Source organism: Apis mellifera, linkage group LG7 (assembly GCF_003254395.2).
Source record: "Apis mellifera strain DH4 linkage group LG7, Amel_HAv3.1, whole genome shotgun sequence".
NCBI classification, from domain to species: domain Eukaryota; kingdom Metazoa; phylum Arthropoda; class Insecta; order Hymenoptera; family Apidae; genus Apis; species Apis mellifera.
This window is the reverse complement of record NC_037644.1, coordinates 9320991-9345427: the sequence shown is the minus strand read 5'-3', so window position 1 is coordinate 9345427 and position 24437 is coordinate 9320991. Positions and strand designations below refer to the sequence as shown.

Here is a 24437-nt window from a genome sequence, read left to right as displayed (position 1 = left end):
TCGATTTATATTTTCAATTATTTATTATTATCTTCGTCCTTATTAATTATCTCGTTCGCACTTGCTCTTATTTATATTTTATAGAATTTCAAACGATTATTGGAAGAGTATAGTAGAAGTGAAAATGTATTTTTCATAATTTCTGTAATGTTTTAAGAAATTGGAAACTTTATTCGAGGTGTAAAACAAAAAGGAATTTTAACAAATGATTTTCTCTGATTCTTAGAATATGGCGAAACTGTATCATTGCTAATTCTTGTTTTAATATTTAACCAAATATATTCCACTGATACTTTCTTCTCAACAAATTGCGATAGAAGTCGAGAACTACTACTATAGTTTGAACTTGATAAAACCTACACCGTCAACACAACCCTTTTGTCACCGTTTGAAAAAAAACAATAATTGAAAAAGTGTGTACTTTGATTGCGAGAAATATCGTGCGGTATAATGGAATTTTTGAAGAGCCAACCTGGATAATGTTAATAATATAATATAAAAAAAAAAACTGAACTTCTTCCTCGTGGAATTCCAAAATGCAATGCGCAAAATCGTTTATTAAGATTTCGTACGATGATTGATACAAAAATTATTTATATCTCGTGTTCGAAGAATGATAGATCTAAAAACGATTGAAAAAAAGAAAAAGAAAATTGATAGAGGTATACCTTCTTTGACCCGATTTCCGCGCGAAAATATTTGCTCAAATTACGACGCGCTTACAACTTATACGCGGAGGAGGAGGAGAAGGAGGAGGGCGAAATAAACAAGGCGAGCCGGTAATTTCCAACCGGAGGAGTAATGTGTAAATTTTAATATCCGCTACAGTAATTTCAGTTTCAGTATATATATATATATATATATATATATATATGGGAGAATGTACAATCCCGCGGAAGTGGGGAAGCGGAACGATTTTATTTACACCTGGAAACCGTATTGTTCGCGCTCTGTTTAAGCATCTCCCCGCCAAGTCTCGCCTGGGAGAGGGGGAGGAACGGAATAAATTCAGAATCGAACAGCCTGTGTCGTTCACCTCGCTCCCTCCCTCCCCTTTCCCCAATTTCGCATCGATCCGAATAATCACTCGCTCCCGAATCTCGAATATTTTTCAAGAAAACACCTTCCTTCCCCTCTTCCTTTCCAAAGATCCTCGTCCAAAAGACGATAATTATCAATATAGTATAAAAGAGGAAGTTGACCAAGGAGACACTCTCGTTAAACGTGCGTTCGAGTTCAATTTGAAATCTCTGCGTTTCAATAAAGCCAGTAAAAGTATACAGGAACGAGATTCTCTCTCTCTCTCTCTCTCAAAAAAAAAAAAAGAAAACAAAAAAAGACTCGTCGCGTGCGAAACGCGTCTGGAGCCGCATTGTAGCGGCCGCAAATTTTTCCGGGAGAGGGGGACCGAAACTGAATTCACAAGTGCTCCAAAAACGAGTGCTGTAAAAAAAGAAAGAAAAGAAAGACCGTGCTCGAAACTACACAGCCAATCCCGTGGTCGTCCACCGGAAACGGTCTCGCGACACTTGAGCAACGCTCTCTGTCGGGGACTAATTTCGCGCGCAGGAGGAAAAAAAGGGGGGAGGGGGCGAGATGAAACGAGCAGAGTGGAGATAAAAGGATTATCAAAGCTCGCTAAACCGTGGGTAAAAGTGTTTGTGTGTAAGCTCGCCCGGTTGAAATTTCGTATGACGAGCGCAAACAAATCGACGCCTGCCGGCCCACAGGAGTTGAATAAACACGAAGGACGGAGATGGTTGCGGCGATGTTTTCGAGCGGAGTTCGAACGCGGCACGCGCCTCTTTTTTTTTGCCTCCCCTCTTTTCTCCTTCCTCCTCCTCGAAGCTCGAATAGCGTAGTTGGAAAGGTGTGCGCCGTGATATCGATGCTCAACGATTCTCTCTTTGCAGAGAAACTTGGAAATCGATCGAACCTTCCCCATCCCTCTGTTTCCAGCGAATAATTTGTCGAAATTACAGAATCTGTTTCCTATGATCCCTGCGGGGATAATCAAGGGAAGGTATCGATCTTCTTTCTTGTTCTCTGTTTCAGTTTTGTAAGAGAGATGTAATTGTAGTAAATGTAATAAATTCAGATGTAATTTGTAAATCGTGTTTTTTTTTTTCTTTGCAATTGGAATAATTGGAAGGGGATTCGTCTAATTTGAAAATTTGTTGCGCGCAAGGAATTTTTTTTTGTCCCTTTGAAGGAGTGAAATGAATAATTGAAGTTTCATTTTTGTCAAGTTTTAAATATAATTTCGTTTTTACAAGCAGGGGGTTAGGGAGGATTTGCAACGTTTTGCTCTATCTCGTATTATTACAGGATTAAGAATTTAAAGAAAAAGCGAAAGATGAATTTTGGAGAGAGAATTTTCAATGAAATTACGCGTATTCGGTTAATTCTGTTGCAGGTGAAAATATTTGTTTGAAAAATTCAAGAAATGAAACGCCATTGCGTAAACAAAAAGGATTGGAATTTTGTATCTTTAAAAAATAATCATATAACGTACACCTCTTTATGAATTTTTTAAGAAGTGAAATTTTAATCAACTCTCTCTGATTCAACAATGCTTCGTCATTCAACATTGCACGTTCATTCATAAGTTTCGAAGATTATTCGCTCTCCGATTAAAAGTTGGTGCATTCTCTTTAAATATTCGACTGGATTCGATTATTAATAATTTTCACATCGAACTCGAAACCGAGATGCTTTCAGAATAACAACTTATCAAACGAGGAAAAAAAAGAAATAAATTATTTCCACTTAAAAAGGAATCGTGTACCATTTATTATCAAACAATTTACAACTTAGTAGTATCGAATTAGATATCGTCAGTTCTTTCTTCGCAATTCTATTTGTATCTCTTCCAAGGTCTTCCCTTCGGTCTCTGGCACGTAACGATAAATCAGTAACCATATGAGGAGAGTAATCACGGTGAACGCCAGCACAGGCATGTACGTTCCCTGCGATTCTTGCAGTACCTTGAATGAATAAATCCAGCCAATTACTCGCTATTGTACTCAGTCACGTGATGTTATCATTTTGATTCAACAGATATCCGAAAAATTGTTGAAATAAAAATTGAACGTACATATGTATATTTAATTGAAAATTTTTATGATTTTTCAATACGTAGAGGATTCAAAAATTTCAAAAAATCTAAAATCTATTAAATATGTACTGTTCACTGCTGAAAAAAATTTATCTTCATACTCATTTTTTTTTCTACCATCGATATTTGCATATACCAAAACGAGGATCCATATCTAAACCTCGATATAAACATTATTTTATTTCTCATGATTTGTAACAATAGTTTAATTCATAAATATCATTTTGTATTTGTATCAAAACAATTAAATATTTTATTCCAACGTGACTTCATAAATAAAAATAATTTTCAAATTATAACTTTTCCACGTTACGATTCTTTCCAACAACGAACAGTATGTATATATATATATATATTGAGTTGGCAACTAAGTAATTGCGGATTTTTTTTTAGAAAATCAAAGACAATTTTTTCATGGAACTAAATAACTTTATTCTGTAATGTGTTGCCCATTTCGATCAATGACCTTTTGCCATCTTTCAGGCAGCATCATAATCCCACGTTCATAAAACTTCTGGTTTTTATTAGCAAAAAACTGAATCAGGTACGATTTGATATCATCATAATTATTGAAATTTTTACCATTCAAGGAGTTTTGTGAAGATCGAAACAAAAAGTAATCAGATGGTGCAAGTTCAGGACTATATGTTAGATGTGGCAAAACATCCCAACCAAGCTCCAATAATTTTTGTCGAGTGACCAAAGATGTGTGTGGCCTTGCATTATCATGATGGAATACAACACCTTTTCGATTTGTCAATTCGGGCCGCTTTTCTTCAACTGCATTGTTTAATTTCGTTAGTTGTTCAATGTAGACAACAGAATTGATCGTTTGATTGGGTGATAAGAGTTCAAAATAGACAATTCTTTTGTAATCCCACCAAACTGATAACAAAATCTTCTTTTGATGAATACCAGCTTTTGATGTTGTTTGAACTGGTTCACGTGGCCTGCTCCACGATCTTTTCCGCTTGATATTGTTGTAAACAATCAATTTTTCATCACCAGTTATCAGTCGTTTTAAAAATGGATCATTTTCATTACGTTTCTTTAGCAAATCGCAGCTGTTAATGCGTTTAAGTTAAATGCTTTTCTTTCAGTTCGTGAGGAACCCATGTATCGAGTTTTTGAACATAGCCAAGTTGTTTTAAGTGGTTTGTGCAATGCATGTATGCGATACATGAAGCTTCTCTGCAATCTCACGAGTTGTACTGTGACGATCCGAATCGATTATTGCTTTGATTAGGTCGTCATCAACGTCAACTGAGATCCGCAATTACTCAGTTGCCAATCCAATATATAATAAATAATCACAAAAATTCACAAGCCCGATTCTTTCACCATTCTCGAAGGTATCGAGGATGAAACTCGACCCACCTGATAAAATTTCACCACCAGCATTGTGGCGACGGCGTAATAAAGGGAGGAGAATATCGCGGCTGGCGCCTTCACGTCCGTGTGAAATATCTCGCCGATGTAGGCGAGGGGGATCGGGTTGAGGGCGAGCCCGTATCCGAGCACGTAAATCACTAGGAACACTGTGGGCATCCATCGCAGCGCGGAGACGTCGCGGCCGGCCGACAACAGGCCGAAGAAGATCGCGATCGTCGCAAGGGAGAGGACGCAGATCGGGGTCGAGATGAGCAGCAACAATCTCTTCCCGGTGAACCTGACCACAGACACGCAAACGCTGCCGGCGACCACGATCGCGCAGCCGGTCATCACGATGCTGACGTTGGTCGAGACCTCGAATCCCGCCTCCACGAATATGAAGGATTGGTAGGCGAGGAGGGGGGCGGCGCCCGTCAACGTCAACGCGCTCAAGAGAATGACGGCGATCCGGAACGCTCGACGATTCTCGCGTCTCGCGAACAACTCCCGCACGGATCTCGCCACGGATCTCGCCCTCCTCTCTGAACTCTTCTCCTCGCTCGCTACGATCCTCTTTATCTCCTCGAGCTCCTCTATCACGTCGTCCTTGCCCAGGGCCCACTTCAACGTCCTCTCGGCCGACGTCAGCTTGTTCTTCCGGGTGAGGAACACCGAGCTCTCCGGAAGCCAGACGAAGATCGCGAGGAACGCGACGGGCAGGGAGAGGGAGATCATCGACATGGCGAAACGGCTCGTCCACAAACCGATCGCGTAGGCGAGCATCATGCCTGTGTTGAGGAGGACGGCCATCGCTGTACCTGGATGGACCGACAACTTTTCGTTTCCTTTATCTTTGGGATGGAGGATAGTTGAAGGTAATGATCGAGTGTTTTGATATTAATTAATGGGAGGGAATTAGAATTCTTCCCTCTTCAGTGATTTTAATGAATACTTGGAATATTTTTTTTTTGTGTAAAGAATAGGTGTAGATTATTGAAGAATTGGTTAATTAATCGATAATAGAATGAATAAACGTGTTGCAGAAAAGAATTAGTATTTTGTTTAAATATTTTGGTTAAATAGATAGGGTTTATTGAGTTTTAACATAATAACGGAATAATGCGTCTGATTAATTTAATTTCGACACGGTAATTGTTAAAAAGTGAATATTATTTAAATACTACGTGAAATAAATTAGATGTATTATTCCAGGATTGAATGAATATTTATCCATTGGAATTTTATATAAATACGATCTCGAATTAAAATTCTTAAATTAATAATTGATACATTGCAAAATTGGACAAGTAATAGAAAATTAATTTAACAAATATAATAATAATGCTAAATCGTTAAGAAAATGGAAAATGATAATAAAAAGCAATAAGGTTATTGCAAAATTGTGAAATAGCCGACTTCGTTTAATATAACACGTAAAATCTTTCACAGTTTAATGGCATACACTTTTACATCGTTGAATAGCATTCGCAGCCAATCAATTCGAAGCTTGAAATTATCCAGATATAAGATAATGGACATTTTGTCCATTGTTTTATTGTACAATTGCATATGAAAACGAAATGTAAATCAATATTAAATCGGTGTATTTTTCTTTTACAAATTTAATCTCGGATATGTAACCGATGATAAAACCGATTAAAACTCATTTCCATTAATGTACAGTGACTTATAAAGATATTTGAACATTGTTATTTTATAAGAAAATTCCCTCAAAGAAATATGATAAAAATAAATAAATAAATAAATTATATTCTATATATTTACATAAAAGAAATGTTCAAATATCATATACGCATACTTTGATCAATATTATAAACAAAGATACAATATTTTCCCAGGAAAAATTTAATTAATGTGTGTATAAATATTAAAGATTCGGCTCTTTCACATGTAATACCTCAAACGAATAATTCCAAAGCAAAAAATAAAAACTAATAAAAATCAATACTACCTAAAGGGCCACGAGTCTTTTTGCTGCTAACCTCGCCCAAGTACATAGGCATCACCGAGTACGTTATTCCACAGCCTACACCTGCCATCAATCTGCCAATGTAAAGCTGCCCGATGGTGGCTGCCAAGCCGATCAAAATCCAGCTTGCAATCTTTGGTATCGTGGCGAACAACAGCGTTCCTTTACGCCCGATTCTGTCCATCAAAAGAAACGGCACAATCGAGCCGAGACCTACCCCGACATACATCAAATTCACCACCCACACTATTTGGTCGTTGGACACCTTCAAAGGATCGTCCTGCTTGAATTTTGGTATAATGGGGGTGCTCCATCCCTCGTTCAATCCACTATCGATGATCAGAAGGTTGCCTATCGCGATGACGAATTAATTGAAAAATTTTTTTTCTTTCCTTCTTCTTCTTTTTTTTTTTTTTTTGATCGATCGTTGATGATGCATTCTTGGATGAAACGATGGCACGTGATTAACGTTTCTCGAGATTAATGCAATTTATCCAAATCTTTATAAAGTAGAGAAACTTTGGAGAGATTTCAAAATGATATATTTTGGGAAAGAAAAAAAATTCTATAATGATAAGTCAAACTCGACTTCACACACGAATATTGATAAAAAAAGTGTTAATTTTTTTGTAAAAATAGCAAGAATTATATACTTTGTGACCATTTAAATCATCTTAAATCTAAATTAATTTTTCCTTCGTTTCTAATTCGTTTTTCCAATAATGAATAAAATTTTTACAAGAAAATTATTAATTGTATTCGATTTCTCTTGTTATTAAAGAAAGAACAGTAAATATGAACATATATTATTAAAAATTCGATATCGAGAAACATTAAAAAATCATAGGATGGATGCTGTCCTATCTTGTCTTTGTGTGAGTTTAATATACGTTGATGATTCGATCTTGTATAATTTAGTTTTCTTACTTACAAACGATTCCAATAAATATCTGTCGCAGTATCCCAACTTCCATGGTTATTATTGAGCCTCTCTTCACTCGTCACGATCGGATAATTTGAATAAGCGAGAGCGTTGTGGATAATCGAGCGTTGTGGAGGAGAAGTTTGTTTCATTGGTGAGCTAAATGGAATATGGGTAAGGAACTCGTTTAATTATTCAGATAATTCCAATGGTGTAAAAATTTGGAGAAATTTTATAATCCTCTAGGGAAGGAGATATTTTAAATCTGCCTAGAAACAAAAAAAAAAAAAAGATAAAAATAAAATTGGAATTTTCTTTTTCAAGCAAAATAATAGATTTATATGCTATTATATAAAATACACAAAAGGTATTAAATGTTCTCCTCTGAACGATGTATAATTCTTTACTATAATTTCTGAAATGCTTTGAAGTTGAATCCTATTGTTAAATTTTTTTTATTTCTGTTTTAATTTATTATATATCAATATAATTATAATGAAAATTTTCCATTGAAAAATTACATTATATATAAACTTTTTCTATTCCAATTTTTTATTTTCAAGAAAATCAAAATTGAACAGAAATGTCCCAAGTAAAAGACTTTCCAAATATTATTATCATTATATTATTTCATTTATTTTTGCACATATAAATCATCCTTTAATCAAAACAATACTTGATCCACTCGTAAAAACTTCTCAATAATCGCCACCCAATATCCATCTCCCGACACGTGCACACAAAATAATTCAATCCAAGCTTCCAATACCCCACATTCACATGTAACCATGCGCACAACTTCTCAACCAACGATATATTCGAAATCGTTGCCAAACGTTCGATTAACATCCATCGAGCGAATGGAGGATATGCGATTTCGAGCGTTGAGATAACGAAAATAAAATCGACTGAAGATACTAACAGGATCCTCCTTGATGCCTTATCCCACAATAGGGATAACAATAAGGCATGGGAACGGCTTTGCACGCTTTGTGACCTTCGATCCCCTGTTGCGAGTCGACGCTTTATCGCCGACGTATCATTAGGACAACGTGGTTCGCACTCCAAATCCTCCGTGGTTCCCCGCTCTCCCGGGATTACTTTCCCGTTTCACACTTTCCTTTCCAGTATCTGTTGATGCGATTATCGATGTTAACAGAACCTTTTACACCGGCAACAAAGTAAATATTAAATTAAGTTCTAATTATGTATTCAATCTTTCTTTCTTTTTTTTTTTTTGGTTCCTAAAAATTTTAACAATTTGATTTGTGATAAAAATAAAAAAATTTGGAGAATTTGCAGAGAATTCTCATTAGATGAGAATTGAAAGTTTTATGGGATATAAATATATGTTGTATATGCAGTTTGTAAAGTGATTGAAAAAGAAAAGAAAGGATTTGTAATGATCGAATATGGTTTTTTTATAATAATGTATTTTTGTATGAAGAGTTTTAAGCGAAAATTCTTAAAAATTTTGACAATTTGATTTGTGATAAAAGTAAAAAATAAAAAATTTGGAGAATTTGCAGAGAATTCTTACCAGGTGAGAATTGAAAGTTTCATGGGATATAAATATATGCAGTTTGTAAAGTGAGTGAAAAAGAAAAGGATTTGTAATGATTGAATATGTTCTCTTACAATATAATGTATTTTTGTATGAAGAGTTTTAAGGGAAAATTTGTTGATGAAAAATTGAAGATTTTTAATATATTTCGAAAGAAGAAAAAAAAGAATTGTTATGGAAATATAATGATAAGTATTTATGCAAAATATATTCTGCATCGTTCGGTGCAAGTTTTATTCAGATTGGATTAAAAATGAATGATTTGTTGCAGATTTCTGGCTCTGGCAAATAAAATAATTACATTTTGATGCCAACATAATTTTTATCAATATAATGTGGTTATTTTGTAATATTTTGATTCAGAGGCATTTCTAAATTTTATGTACAAATATATTTTCGATTATATTATTTTTTTTAAATACAATAGTTTTGAAAAAAAATTCGATAAAAGTAAAGCTGCGAACTTCTCAATTGTATTATTTTTTATTCTCTTTTTTCCTCTTTTATTTTCTATAGAAAACTAGAATGGTAGAATCTCAAATAATCAATATGAAACGGTATTTAGCACATGATTAATAAATAACAGACACGTGGAAAGAAATAAAAATGTTTATATACAGTAATGTTCTTAGAAGAATGGAATTACAGATGAAATAACTTATGACGACAATAGCATTATTTCAGAGAAGAATAGGAATTCTAAAGATTATTCCATATAAAAAGTTTAATATCGATTCTGTTAGATAAAAAAATGAATAAAATCTTTTATATTGCAAATATAAACATTTCAAACAATTCTAAGTATCATTTGAAAAAATTGAAGAATCTTAAATTAAATATCAAAGATACATATTATTTTAAATGTAACGAGATTCATAAATATCTTTTTTGTCTACAATTTATTCTTTGCATTTATAAACTTGGATAGGGAAGAATAATTAACTTGTCGATACAATGATTTAAACGCGAATATTTTTAAAAACTATACATTTTAATTCTTCGAATACTGACTGAATACTGACTGAAAACTAACAATTAATGGATAATTATTTGCACGATTATTTAATTATTTAATGCTAAAATTCCTCAAACCGTTAAATTGTTTCACGATAAATTATTTTCAATTTCCAATACTCTTGATTCTCAAATTCCCTTTTGTTTCAAAAACGACGAGTTAAATGGAAAAATTTCTTTTGTCCACTTGTTTTTGACACGTGGAATGACAGCCTAGTCAATTTTAATATTTATCTGACAGTGTTATTCTTTTTTTTTTCTACACATAGAATAACTATAGTGCAATCATATTGTTCTTGGAACATCATTTTTCTCTCAAAATCTTAAATGAAGAAGAATAATTATTCTTTTTCTTCTCTTAGATTCACTTTTTACACTATAATCAACATCCTGTATATACATTTAACGAATCAATCCACGAGGATTGTTTATATCCGACAGTGGTGGCACAGTTATTATCACATCATGCGTAACGTTTTACGACGTCTAATACAAATTGAGTTGACACGTATCCAAGACTTACTCCCGTCTCGCCTCGACGGCCACATGCAACTTCAGAGATCACTTTATTACACGCGTTTACGACTTTGAACGACTAACTCTAACTACGTTGTTTAAACTCGTCCCGAAAGTCGTTCTCGGGCGACACAAAAGCAAGCAAGTTAATATTCTTGCGTAACGACACGATCGTTATGCATATAACGCGCGATTTTGCGCGGGATTATTTTCATGCATCGTGTCAACGACGATTAACGTTGCAATTGTACGCTAATAATTAACCACCCTGAAAGAGAGAGAGACAATGAGGAACTAGTGTGCTAGTTTCTTTTTATTTTAATCTAACTTGATCTTTCGATGTAAAATTGTTTCAACCTCTTGTCTCATACTCATGTTTTGTGTCGATGAAAAGTTTCTTTGAAATGAAAGTGGAATAAAAGTGTTTTTTCTTAATTCTAACAGTTTATACGTGTATTTTATTCTCGAAATATTGTCAAAATATTTTTCTCTTCCATTAATATCCAGTATTCATTCAGTATTTGTTCTTTTGAATGTATAATAGAATAGATTGAATTGTGTTGGAGAATTTTGGAAGTCTTAAAAAGGATTAAAGACATTTATAGAATTATATTATTATAATCTTCACTTTTAGAATGTTATAAATAAATTTACAATAAGCAAAATTTACGATACGAGTTATTACTTTTTCTTACAAGAATTGTTATTAATTATTTCGCAGAGAAGAAAGATTTAGAAGATTTGTCCATTTCTTATTCAATACGAATCTTTTTTATTCAAGGAATTCCATTATTTCCGTCCTTTTTCTTTTTTTTTTTGTCTTATTTAATCTCCTCTGTGTACCGATTTGAATTCCTCCCGTTCGTTTCTTCGTTTATCGACTTTTCAACGAACCATGGCGGACAGATATTCTCGGATATTATAAAAAGCCATTTCAAGAGATATTTACAAATATTTACTCGAATCCTGTTTTAATTAGACCGACGAATAATTGAGCATAGCTTTGAAAAAAAGGAAGCATCTGTTTTGCATATATATATACATCTACAGATGTTCAGCAGCTTTTAAGTAATTATTGCACATCAATTTTTCCTCGTTCGATACACTTTTGTATCTAAAAATAATTAGAAACAATCGACAACTTTAATCCATCGATTGTTAATCAACAAATCGATATCCAACGATAATCAAGTGGCAATTAATATAAATAAATATGTAACGATAACAAGTTATTACCAAATTACGTAAAATCCTCATCAGTTTCGTTTCCATATGTAATAACAATATTAAAAAAAAAAATCATAAATTAATTTCTTCCTTTTCACGCATCTCCCTATTAATTCCTCCACCCATTCATCCCCATCGATCGATAACATTCATCATCATTTATTATACGATATTCTCATTACTCTCGCGACAAGTTCCGGCATTTCCTACATCGCGAAACAATAGAATTCTCGCGATTTCATTTCAATATCGTATTTCAATTACCTGGCTTCCGAACGAGATATGTTCAACCACCGCGATTTCTCTCTCCCCACGCCTAGATCTTCGATCTGTCCATCTGTCATCTCGATAATGCTGCTATATCGTTGTTTATTCTATTATTTGTTAATAGTCAAGATTCATTGTCGAGCAAAATCGTAATTAAATTGTAATAATATGTCGTTCAATTATGGATGAATCAATATTTTTTTGTTTGTTTATTATAATAGAATTTTCTTCACGATTTCTCTTTCTTATATATTTAAGATTTTTATTTCTTAAAAGTAGTAAATTATTAGGAAATAAGAGATATATCTTAGTTATTGGAATGATAGAGAGTTGTTACGTTTCAATCAATTTGAAGCTTGAAATTGTTTCAATATGAGCATAATATTTTTATTAATTAAGAATGATTAATTAGATTGATACAATTTTAGAGATACGTCATCTATGAACAACTGAATTAACTGAAATCTTAATTTTAATAATTATAAACTCTTCGGTGATACAAAGATTCAGATTGTAATTTGCAATAGTGATCATCATGAGTAAGAAAGGATCTTTGTGTTCCACTTCGTTATTTCTGATTCTTATCTTTAAATTGCAATCACATCGTCAATGCTGAAATATTATTATATTTTACGGCTTATTCAAATTTCCAAGAAAAAACTCGTTCGATTAATTAAAAAACTGGCCATCAGTAGCGATCAATGATTGTGATTTGATAAATGTTTTTCCTTGTTTCTTGGGTTGAAAGATGGATGCACGTGAAAAATATCCAATTACGAGAAACACATTAGCGTATGATCGTTACGTAGTTTTGATTGAAACGCTCGACGATGTAATTATACCGATTTGTAATACAGATAATGAATCTTCCATAGTCGTATAATAATTAACTAGCCACAAGTCAGAACAAATTATTCCTCAGGAATTTTGTTCCAATATTTATTCTTTTCCATTATTACGTAAGCTATAGTTAGGTCTTATGTGTGTGAGAAATTATTCGATGATTATAGTTTTATGTATATATTTTTGACAATTCGTTAAATATTATTATTTCTTATTATATTGAGATTTGAAGAAGGGATAGAAAATTATTAGATATTATTAGATATAAGTTACTAGGTTTTTAGAGTCAGTGATTATAGTTTATATGTATGGTGTATTTTATAAAAATTCATTAGATTTAATTTGTTTAAAATTTTGCTATCTAAGATTTTTTTAAGATGGAGTAGAAGGTTACTAGATGTTACTAGATATTATTTGATATAAGATGTAGGATTACTAAATTATTCCAAAAATAAGGTTATATTAAAAATTTGATTTTAATTTTGAAAATAATCATTCGTTGTACTAACTAACTAACTTTAAATCCTTAAAAAGTATCGTCGAAATAAATCATACGAAGATATCATTTCTTCCTAGAAATTTTAACCTAACTTTTTAATAAATTTAACCATACTACATATCTTCCTAATCTTGTTTGGTATATCTTCTCTATAAAAAAAAAAAACATAATGGAATGATATAATATGTGTACAGAGAATAACTATTAAAGGATACATAGAAGAATGAAATACAAGCATAGAAGAAAAAACAGAAAAGAAGGGAGGCGAAAAAACAAAAGCTATATAAGTATGAATATACATGTAAGTACTAAAAGACATTATCTTTTGTTTTTTTCTTTTGTTAAATTTTTAAAAAAACGTAATTCATCGTTTCATATTTCATTTTCTTATGCACCAAATTTTTACTAAATTTTTAATATTTATTTAAAATATATTTGCAATTGATCATTCATTTCTCAACTCATCCATTCCTAAATACATTCAACAAATATTTCTCTTGCTCTGCCAAAAATTATTTTTCTTTCTTTCTTTCTTTTTTAATTTAATAAATTTTAATCTAATAAAATTTTCCATAGAATTATTGACAATATATGTATTTCATTGGATCAAATGATCGAACAAAAATCTAAATAAATATTGCATTTGTAATTATAAAATAACAATGTTTCTTTTTTTTTGAAAAATAATATTCCAGCAATTATTATCACGTATATTCGTATTATTATTATTTATATTTTTACGGAACAGCTTATATCTCTTATCCGAGAAATCTGTTTTCGCATTTGGAAAATGCAATCATGAAAGATTGTATTTTTCCAACGAAACTCCCACGACTGCGCGGCTTTATAATTTACGACACTGTTTTTCCAACGGTGAATATTTAACTTAGAAAGGAAAATCCAGTGCGTGAATTATTATCCGAAGTTATCCGGTCTTCTTCTCCCGATTAATAAATCGCGGTTACCAAAAAACGAACTGTTATCTACCGAATCTCTCCCGTGTTTTCATCGCCAGTTTCAAGTAATTTCCATTTTCAAGTGTCGCGGTTTGTCTTTCGTTTTTTCTTTTCTTCCTTTCTTTTTCGCTTGTTTTTCTTTTCGCACCGTAAGTCGATGCTATAAATTATCGAGTTTCGGCTGTTTCGTGAACGAAGCATAGATATTTATGAGAAGATTGTAAAAATTTTATTAGGGTGAGGAAAAATAATTATTCTTTCTCGTTTAAGATTTTATAATAAAAAACTTTATAGATACAATAAAATTAATATCCTCTGTTTCTTGGAGATATTATTTTCAGAAAAGCGATAATTTAAATAATATCTATTATTATTAAATTAATAACGTTATTAAGAAATTTATAGTTGTAAAATTTCTATTACAAAGTTGGAGTATTTAAGAAGAAGAAATTTTGAGAAAATATATGTATTTTTAAATACAATAGTATATTTATGTACAAAGGGAAAGAACTTTTGAAAAATTAAAAACAAAATCTTAAGTAATTAATATTTATAATACTTTTTAACTGGTATTTTTCTAAACTTATTTAGAAATCATAATTCTCGTACATTTTTCTCATTATTTCTTTTAGTAACATTTTTCGAATTTGTGATTTAAACATCTTTAAGAATCGATCTGATAAACAAATCTATTATATTTAAAAAGTTTGATAAGAAATTTGAACGATTTACACACGCGAAATATCATTTTCAAAACGTTCCAACCAACTTGTTTCCTCGTGTATCGTATACCGTGTGCATCTTGTTACGGAAATAAATTTTTCGCAGCCATGGCGCGGATAAACTTGAAAATTTGACGCCCCATGCCAACCTTAAATTGGTTTCGTTATTCCTTGATTCGTTATCTATACGAATTTTCGAGTACAAGAGCGTGGTTTCGTTCCTGAAAATATACACATTTTGTAATAACTACATCCATTTATTAACCGGATGTTGCACCATATCTTTCGAAAATATATTTGATGAAATTTGATTTTTTCGTGATTTATTTCGATTCTCTGTCAAAGATAATTATCGTTTAAAATTATTTATATATTAAAATATTGTATGAAATTTATGATTAAATTGATGATTTATTGTTTCATTTTTTACAAGAAATCTGACTCGTTCCAATTTCTTTCTGTTTTAAACTATTAATTAAAAAATTTTACGAAAATTCCTTTTACTCTACTTTCCATTTCGTTGTATCCAGTGATTTATATCAATAATTTCTTTGATTTTTATATCTGGCTCGTTTTATTTAAATTTTTTTAAGAAATTTAATAAAATTCTGAATCTCAGTTAGAATTTTTAGATTATTTTCGTCACACGATGAATTTAAATTGTTTAATTAATAAATCTATCGATCAAAATTTATTGTTTGTTTTGGAAATAACACTGTGCAGAGATAAAATAATAAAAAGTAGAGAAAAAAGCTATCTTGTGTCCCAAATTATTAATGAAAAATCCCAAGATCTCTATGATTTTTATATTGCTCTCTATTATTATTATTGATGCTAGAATAACAAGAAAATATACACAAGATGCTAATACATTCCTGAAACGACCTTTGAAGATTCTAGAACAAAAGTTGATGCAAAAATATCATTTTGAAATTTATTTATTGAATGATTGGATAATAAAAGATCATATTTCATATTACTTGAACTATAAAAACCTCAAAGAGGTTTACAAAGCAATAAAATACAAAGTTATAAGAGATTCAAGTTCGTGTTGAATGAAGCGAAACGAAGATCTATCTCTTAGGATTGCGTATGTATATTTCGAAAGCTGTTTGACTAAAAAAGTGTTGGTAAACCCGCATTGTAATTATATTTTATCGCACTTCTGCTAATTGCAGCCTGTATTTAGAAGCTATTAATGCCAAGTTTGTTAATATTTTAAACACAATACAACATTACTCGACAAAAAAGAATCAAATGTTTCCTTTTTGTTAAACCGATAATATATCGAGAATGATTCACACGAAAGGAATTGTAATTTTTTTGCTTTTTACTCAACGTGTGAATAATGTGCAGTGAGATAATATTCCAATATCCTTACAGGAATTGCATAAACGATGAATCAATAAACATCATTCTTCTCAGGTTTTGAAATTTTTTTTCAGAAACTTTTATTCTACATACGAATGCGAAATTCGTGTTGATAAATTAAAATTTCGTAATCGTGATTTGATTGATTTGATCGATCGATCGAATTTTATTATATTTGTCAATTGTAAATGTTGATCGTTCAATCGTTAATTGTTTTTTTGATTTAATTGAAGTTCTATTTGATTATATATGAACATGCGTCACATTTCAAGTGAATATTATTAGCCATCATTGACGTAAATCCGAAGATTTAAATGTTGATTTCACGGAAAAGAAAAATTTTAATTTCTTTAAGTTTATTCCATCGATTTAATTAATTTATTTTTAACACAATAATCGTAACAAATATATTGAATAAAAATTAATCAAGTATTTTTTGTGATAATATAATGAATATTAATTACTATACTGAGTATCTCGCTTAATATGATTCGTTATTTTTCACATGAAAAAAAAAAATATTTATCGAAATTTTAAAAACATTCAGATTTATTTAAATGATCGAATCAATTGTTACGTTGTATTAAAGAAAAAGCAAGAGTTATTAGTCGATTAAATAAATTGTATGCAACATGAAGAGGAAAGTAAGAACGATGGGAATGAATAAAAGGCAATGAAATTTTACTTACATTATCGAAAGGGCAAATTAGAGATTCATGCACTATTATGAAAGAGTTTACAAATAGTTGGAGAGATCAAACCATGAGATACGCAACTTCATCGACAAGCATTCAAGCGAAACCAGTGGCACAGGTTTAGCTTACAATAGGATTAATGAATATACAAGGTCGAATCGAATAAATATTTTCAGAAGAAAAAAAAAATCGATATTTCACAAATTAGAGAATTACAACAAGTGGAAAGATAAAATTTCAATTCTTGATATCACTGATTAACAATGTACTTTTTTTAATATTCAATAATTGAGCTGTTAAAATAATAATCTTTACAAATTAAAAAATCATTGTTATACACTTTTGAGATATTTTTTCATAATAATTATTATATCCTCTAATTACTAAAATTATTCTTTTTAATCGATATTAAATCGATTATAATTATACACTTTTAATCTATCCAATTATTAATTCAATATTAACTTGTACACCGATTAAATTCACTAAAAAATTAATCAAAGTATCTGGATGTTTATGAATAAGTCGTAATATCACATTGTATATCTATATAATCATTTATCTAACGATTAGATGATACACTCACTGTTTCCCAATTCAATCAATGATTAATCACTTATTTCTCAATCTGACGTTAATATTAAAAAATTAATAGAAATAAATAACTATATATATATACATAATCACTCACAGCTCGACAATAATAATCGAAAGGAAATAAAAATCACAGGCTATTATCAACTTATCACGAAAGCACTATCATAAATTATATATAGATATCTCGTGATTAATTACCAACCACACCAGTGACACCTGTGAAACCGACAGATGCGGCAGATAGAGGAAGTGAGTTACCGTGGCACGTGACTGAACCCAAAGAGACGCTCGAGACACTTTTTTCTCCCCCTCCCCCCTCCTTTCTTTTCTTTTAGAAAGTTTGATGACACCAACAAGCAAGTTTTGTCTTTGCTTCTCCGTGTGAATATCCTTTTCACTTTAAATTCAACCCGATTCTCAACACAATTTTTGAATGATGAATCTTTTATTAATATTATTGCAAATAAATGAAAGAGGGAATAATTTCCTTCCCCAATGCACGTTCTCTTCTCTTCTCCACCTTTTCGAATCCGAAATTTTGTCGAAAATTTTCAATCGAACATTCGAGACACGCGCACGTGGATCTGACGAAGCGATCGATCGCCCGATCTCATCTTCGAAGACGGCGGAGGTGCAAACTGAACTGATACGCAGACACGTGAAACACTATTTTGCCCGAGTCCCACTCCCTCCGCTTTTATAAACTGAGACGACACGCTCGAACGCTGTTAATTACTTATCCATGATCCTCATCGAACGGAGCGATCCTTTTTTCCGGCTAATTGACACGGCGTTAAATTAGGTTAGGTTTCGTGAAGTGTAATCGAAAGGTCGATTTTGTTGAACAGCTTTGAATATTATTTATCGCATAGACATCGATAATTTGTATTATTTAGTGAGTGAGAGTGGCATTTTATAGTACTGTTGATAATTTCTTTTTTTTTATATATATATTCTGAATTTTCGAATTGAGAATATCGTCTTATCAATTACGAAGGAGGAAAGAAAATTGTAACGAATTGTATCTGTGTGCATGTTTTCCTTTTAATCGTAAAAAAATTACACGGAAAGAATTATTAAGAGTTAGATCGAATTTCTTCGAACTTTGATCAATTTTATTTTATTTCATCGTAAATTCTGAATTTAATATTAAATAACGATATTAAATATAAGATAAAATTGGATAAATATTCATTGCATCATTATACATCTACATTATTTTAACTTATTATCTGAACAGAAAAATAATATTGATTTAAGAAAAAAGTCACGAGATTTTCAACTTAATCGTTCTTTCCACGAATAATTGTAAATAATTACAATTTTGCTTCTATATTCGTGAACATTTTAATTTTAAATCTGAATATCGAATCTGGAATCGATTAAAGAAAATTTCATAGAATTAAAGTAATTTGTGACAACATTTAATTCTTAACATTTTCTAAAATAATAATTCATGCATAATTCCTATATAATTATTATGCTAAATTACACGCCTCTGTTTCTCAATCATTCAACTATCGGTTCTCTATCGTTGAAATTATTTCTACAGGAAAAAATTCTATCGTACAATTACATACTTTGATCGATTGATTATTTAGTTAAGAAAATTTCCCCAAATCTCGATCTCTCTCGAACCAACCCGTTCCAAAGATCGATCCGAGAAGCAACGCACGCCGAACACGTTTTCGTTTAAAAAGCGGGCAAGCATCGTCGAACAAATGATTCCATCCGTGCAAAAGATATTAAACATCGAACGCCCGCCTCCCCTATTTCATAGGGGAGGCGAGATCGCCGAATATATAACGTTAGACCGTTGTTACACGTTTCCCGTTGTTGATTGATTTCACCTCGTTTCCGTTTCATTTCTATCGTCATTGTAGCCCGAACAATGGAAACAACAGGCCGCTCTCACTGTCATTTTAATTGGATTAATATTCCCATTATGGCGGACCGCGAGGCATCCACTATTATTTTATCCCTCTTCCCTCTCCCTTCCAGTTGGAAAAATTTATTTAACCAAATCTGATCGTATCGATGATGAAACTGATCATCGTGTCGACCAACTTTCATTGAATATGTGTTTACCTTTGCCGAGAGAATATATCAGGAAAACCGGTTTCACGCTTTTCCTCGCGATCACAATGAATTTATCGTAAAAGTGAATCTCAGTTTAAACTCACCTTTTTTTGACCCGACATCTTCGTGAATCGATGAAGTAATGAACGTACGAGTCTTTCGCGATTTGATACGTATTTTTGGACATCGATTCGGGACACGAGATACGGCGCGAGCACGAGTCACATTCCTTCTGTTCGATCTCTTCTTGCCCGCCTCGAAAGTCCCGCATGGAGGAAAGGATAAAAAAGGATGGAAAAAGTCGTCAAAGATTCTTGTGGTGGCCTTGAAAGGCCTGTATATCTCCGTTAATAAAATGTTATAACGGTTTCGTAAGTTTTGGACGAAATAGAAAAGAAACCGTGGGACTGGAGTTGTTATAAAATAAACTTTTAGAGAGATACGTTCAATTGGAAATAATGAATACAGTTGTGCAACATGTTGAGAGTTTCATACATAGTGATTATTAATAGGAATGATTATTAGATTATTAGAAGGTCTGTGGAAAATTAATATTGAGTGAATAAATGAAGTTTGAATGAGTGTTTCGTGTATTTTCTTTTTTACATTTTGAGATTCTTTTGTATATTTAAGTTTTGTAAATGTAAGATAACCAGTTTATTAATTTTAAATGCGTAAAATATTATTGATTGTCACAAGGTGATTAAGATGGATTGTGAAATGTATTGTATTGTATTTTTAATATTATTATTATTGATCATGTGAGGACTGATAATTAATAAGATAAAGTATTCAATAGTAATGTCAATTAATCATCATTTATATAAATAAATTTAAAAAAAAACAAGTTTCTAAAAGTTTTTAATAATTTTAAATAAATTCTTTTCCAGCAATAAGTGAAAACGATAATAATTAATAAATAGTGCATGTATCAGCCAATTTTAAATAAATACGTAATTATAAAATATATATTTTCCATAAATTATATTAAAATATGTCATTACATATAATGAATTACACAATAACGAATAATTATTTTATACATTTTATTATTATTTCATATATCTTTCTCTATATTCGTTGTCTAAAATTTCTTATAGCATAATTCACTTTCTGCTATCAATTTTATAATAAAAGTTAATTTTCTATTAAAAAATTTTATTCAGCTGAATTTCGATTCTCAACATTATCTCTTCTTCCTCATTTAATTAATTCTTATCAAATCTCCCTCTTTAATTCTCATTTAATTTCCATTAATAAAAGAAAAAAGGAAAAATTAATTCGCATCCAAAACTAACATTCCTTCGATTCGACATTCATCTATTCTTTTTTAATTAACGAAGAATAGAGAATTAATTATTTACCATTTAATCTAAATAAACATCCATTTACATCGTATAAATCCTTATAAAGACAATTTTCCTAGGGCATACGTATCCACCAATAATACTCCAGGAATTAATTAGACAAATTACAATGTATCGTGATGAAATAACAATATTGACAAGGCATGCACCAAGTTTAACGTATCGAAACTCAGAATCTTATAATCACGTTTCGCAAAATCTTGTTTCCCTTGTTATCTTACAAATTAGAAAAAAAGAAAGAAAAAACGGAATAAAAGATACCGGTTTCGCAACTGTTAGAAGAGAAAGGGAATTTTTCGTAAATCGAATCATTCCAGCGGATAGGAACGTGGATAATTGCGTTCACAGCGTTTCTGATAAGGATCTTATTTCAAAATTCGTCAGTTGGAAGTAATTTGTGCGTTCATATCTTGGTTATAATCTGTGTGCAATCAACGTGAAATCTGTAAAACGATCTCTCGAGACCAAAGTTAGAGAGATTTATAGAGATCTTTTTTATTAGTTTATATATATATAGGTTAATAATTACGAGTATAATAATTTGCATGATATAAGAGAAATAATTATGATATGTAAATGATTGAGAAATCGAAACTGTAAACGAGATTGTGATGCATATGTACATTTATTAATATATATTCATTAATATGAATGGAAAAAAATATACGAGAGAATTCTTTCTGTTCGTATCTCCTTTTTTTCTCTTCTTAACTCATTATGTATGATCTTGAAATAAAATATGTTTATCATTCGTTTAGAGGTAGTTTAAAATGGTAATTCAATACAAGGTCGATAGTTTAATCGTAGAATTGAATTTAATAGTAATTATAACAAATATTAATGAAATCTCGATAGAATTATGAGTATACAATGACTAGCATTTTAATGAATATTAAGATCATAGTTAAATTTTCCTGTTTTAACAAATTAATTAATTAAAAAAAAAATAAATTCAGAAATAAACTCACTCGACCTTAAAGATTACTTATAAATTTCTCCAATGATCTTATCATAAAATTTAAACAAATTTTACAAAGATAAGTAATGAAATGTGTAAATTTAACAATTATTTTCTTTTCATTCCATAGAAAATCATTTCCTTCATCATCATATTTCTTCAAATTCATCGAACGAAAAATAACCAAAAAAAAAAAGAAACACTTTATATAAAAATCAAACCTATAAATCGAGACTAAACTCAACAACAATTTACCTGTGCAATTACCCCTTCCGGTTTGAGCGCTAATCGGGCAAGATCGCGCGTTATGCAGATTAAAATGGAGGGTAAAGGGCAAGGCTGTAAAGGGCGGTCAGGCAGAGAGGGACGCACAAATGCAATGGCGCACGAAGGCCACCACAATGCTCCCTAAAGTATATTTACATTTGCATTCGGTAATTAAAGCCACGATGATGTTTCGTGGATGGGATGGGACCCGTTCTTATCGTTCGTCCGTCGAAGAAGAGCAATCGCTCGGAATTGTGAATTTGGATTTGGAGCAAAGATGGACGATCGAGTTATAACGAAATTAGCATGAAATTTAAGAGATAAAGTAATCGTCTTGGTTTAATTATTTATTCAGATTCGTAGAGTTGCGTTGATTGTTCGAGCATTCTAATCAATCATCCAAACATTCGAATTATCCAAATTATCCGAATACGGATTGTTCAAATATTGGATTTAAATATGGATTATTAGAATATTGTAATTTTGATTACATATCGAATCATTGATCCATTGTCCAATCATTGATTATTCCGATAAATACATTGTACGAATATACATTGTGTCTGTGAGACATAAATTATTGTTTGTATTGTCAACATATCATAATTAATTGATCTTCGTGTCAAAGCGTTCTATCGATTCCGAATAAACATGAAACATTTGACTCGAAATTTAGCTCGAGTAGTAATCGCGAGAGATTAATAAATGAAGGTAAAACTTTTAAGCAGAGATTTTATATAATAATATTCGGCGTATTTTAGATTTTAAGCACACGTGAATTTTTTTTTATTTTTCTGAAAATTATATTGAGTGATAAGGAATGAGGATCAAGAGTTTAAGATCGTGTATTTGACAAGATGAAAATTTGAATTTACTTTTATCAATAAATAGAATTTAAGAGTAATATTGATAGAGAAGTAAAATTGTTTGGATGATTCATAAATAATAAATAAATAATTAATGGAATGTTTAAAAATTTTTATAGTAATATTATTATAGAAAATATATTAATAGTAATTTATTAATAAACGATCCTCGTTATTTTATGTATATTTTCACAAACAATGAATATTAAATTTTTAAATTTCGAATCTTATAAGTTGTTAACATTAAAAGTAAATCCTAAACTTTTAATCGATCGAGTGCATAAATGCAAGAATTTATGTACATTAGAATTTTCGTGATAAGATAGTTCAATATTTACTGTGTGATTATACGTACTTGCAAGATAATTTGATAAATTTATTTACTTACTAACTTTAATTAAAAATATGAATACATAAGATGCTCGAGTGGATGTTGACAAATTAAATCGAAACGATGATTTACTTCATGATTTATTTCAGTGTACTGATCGAAATCTACGATGCAGAATGATCTGAAAAGTAATAAGGTATATCCAGATTTTATGTTGATGCAATCTTCTACGAAAAATCAATTCAAAGATCGATCATTGTAATCGTTATACGTGATCGATATCACGTATAAGGAAAATCGGGTTAAAAATTTATGCAAAATTGCAATTGATTCACGGTGCAGAAAAATAAGGGGATTTGCGAAATCATTAATGATAATTGACCACTTAACACTCAAATAATATTTGCCGAGGAAAATATGTGGAAACAATGTTAACACAATGAATCATTGTAAAGTAACAATTTTATTCGTTTCGTTATTCGAATAATATGCCTCTTGATTTTTGTTAATAAAAGCACCATACATAATAAGCAATAAAACAATGCGGTTCAATTCCACCCCCCTAATATGTTAATTTTACGAATTATGATAATTATTGATATTTCAGCACATCGATTAATATATTACGCGCATGAATATTTCATTACAATTTTAATTAGCGTCCTTTGAATACTTCAAATGGGGGAAATTTTAGAGAATCCACGAAGAACGTTGAATTTTAATATAAAAATGTATTATTCATCTTAAAGATTGTAATAATTCAATTTTAAAAATCGTAAATTACAATTACAAAGATTCGAGAAATACAAATTTTAATTTTGACGTGAATCGATGATAAAAAATAAAGAAGAGTACGAAAAATTCTAAAATTCGAGATCAATTGGAATTCTTTCGTTC

General features: G+C 31.0%; 2 protein-coding genes across 10 annotated transcripts in view; both read right to left on the bottom strand.

Moving 5' to 3' along the window:
• The window catches only part of LOC411220 (glutamate receptor 1), a 274056-nt gene that overhangs the window by 56130 nt on the left and 193489 nt on the right, over positions 1 to 24437 (bottom strand). The window lies entirely within an intron of this gene.
• LOC100577385 (facilitated trehalose transporter Tret1) lies at positions 2763 to 19980 on the bottom strand. 8 transcript variants are annotated; one of them, XM_026441890.1, is made up of 6 exons: positions 17871 to 18317; positions 8324 to 8563; positions 7411 to 7560; positions 6462 to 6830; positions 4496 to 5307; positions 2763 to 2987 (listed from the first exon to the last, which is right to left on the bottom strand). In XM_026441890.1, the coding sequence occupies exons 3-6, from the start codon at positions 7451 to 7453 to the stop codon at positions 2838 to 2840; spliced, it is 1374 nt and encodes a 457-aa protein (XP_026297675.1). In that variant the 5' UTR covers positions 7454 to 7560; positions 8324 to 8563; positions 17871 to 18317; the 3' UTR covers positions 2763 to 2837. The 8 variants fall into 8 exon arrangements, with proteins under 8 accessions (XP_026297675.1, XP_026297671.1, XP_026297672.1 ...); XM_026441886.1 differs by having other exon boundaries at positions 7411 to 7670; positions 8324 to 8532; XM_026441887.1 differs by having other exon boundaries at positions 8324 to 8532.

Excerpts from the sequence above, each read along its gene's own strand:
- LOC100577385 (XM_026441893.1), bottom strand. The coding sequence starts at position 7,453 with ATGGAAGTTGGGATACTGCGACAGATATTTATTGGAATCGTTT. Across the intron at positions 5,308-6,461 it reads AAAGACTCGTGGCCCTTTAG|GTACAGCGATGGCCGTCCTC; the intron begins GTAGTATTGATT and ends CGGTCCATCCAG. Across the intron at positions 2,988-4,495 it reads TGGTGGTGAAATTTTATCAG|GTACTGCAAGAATCGCAGGG; the intron begins GTGGGTCGAGTT and ends TATTCATTCAAG.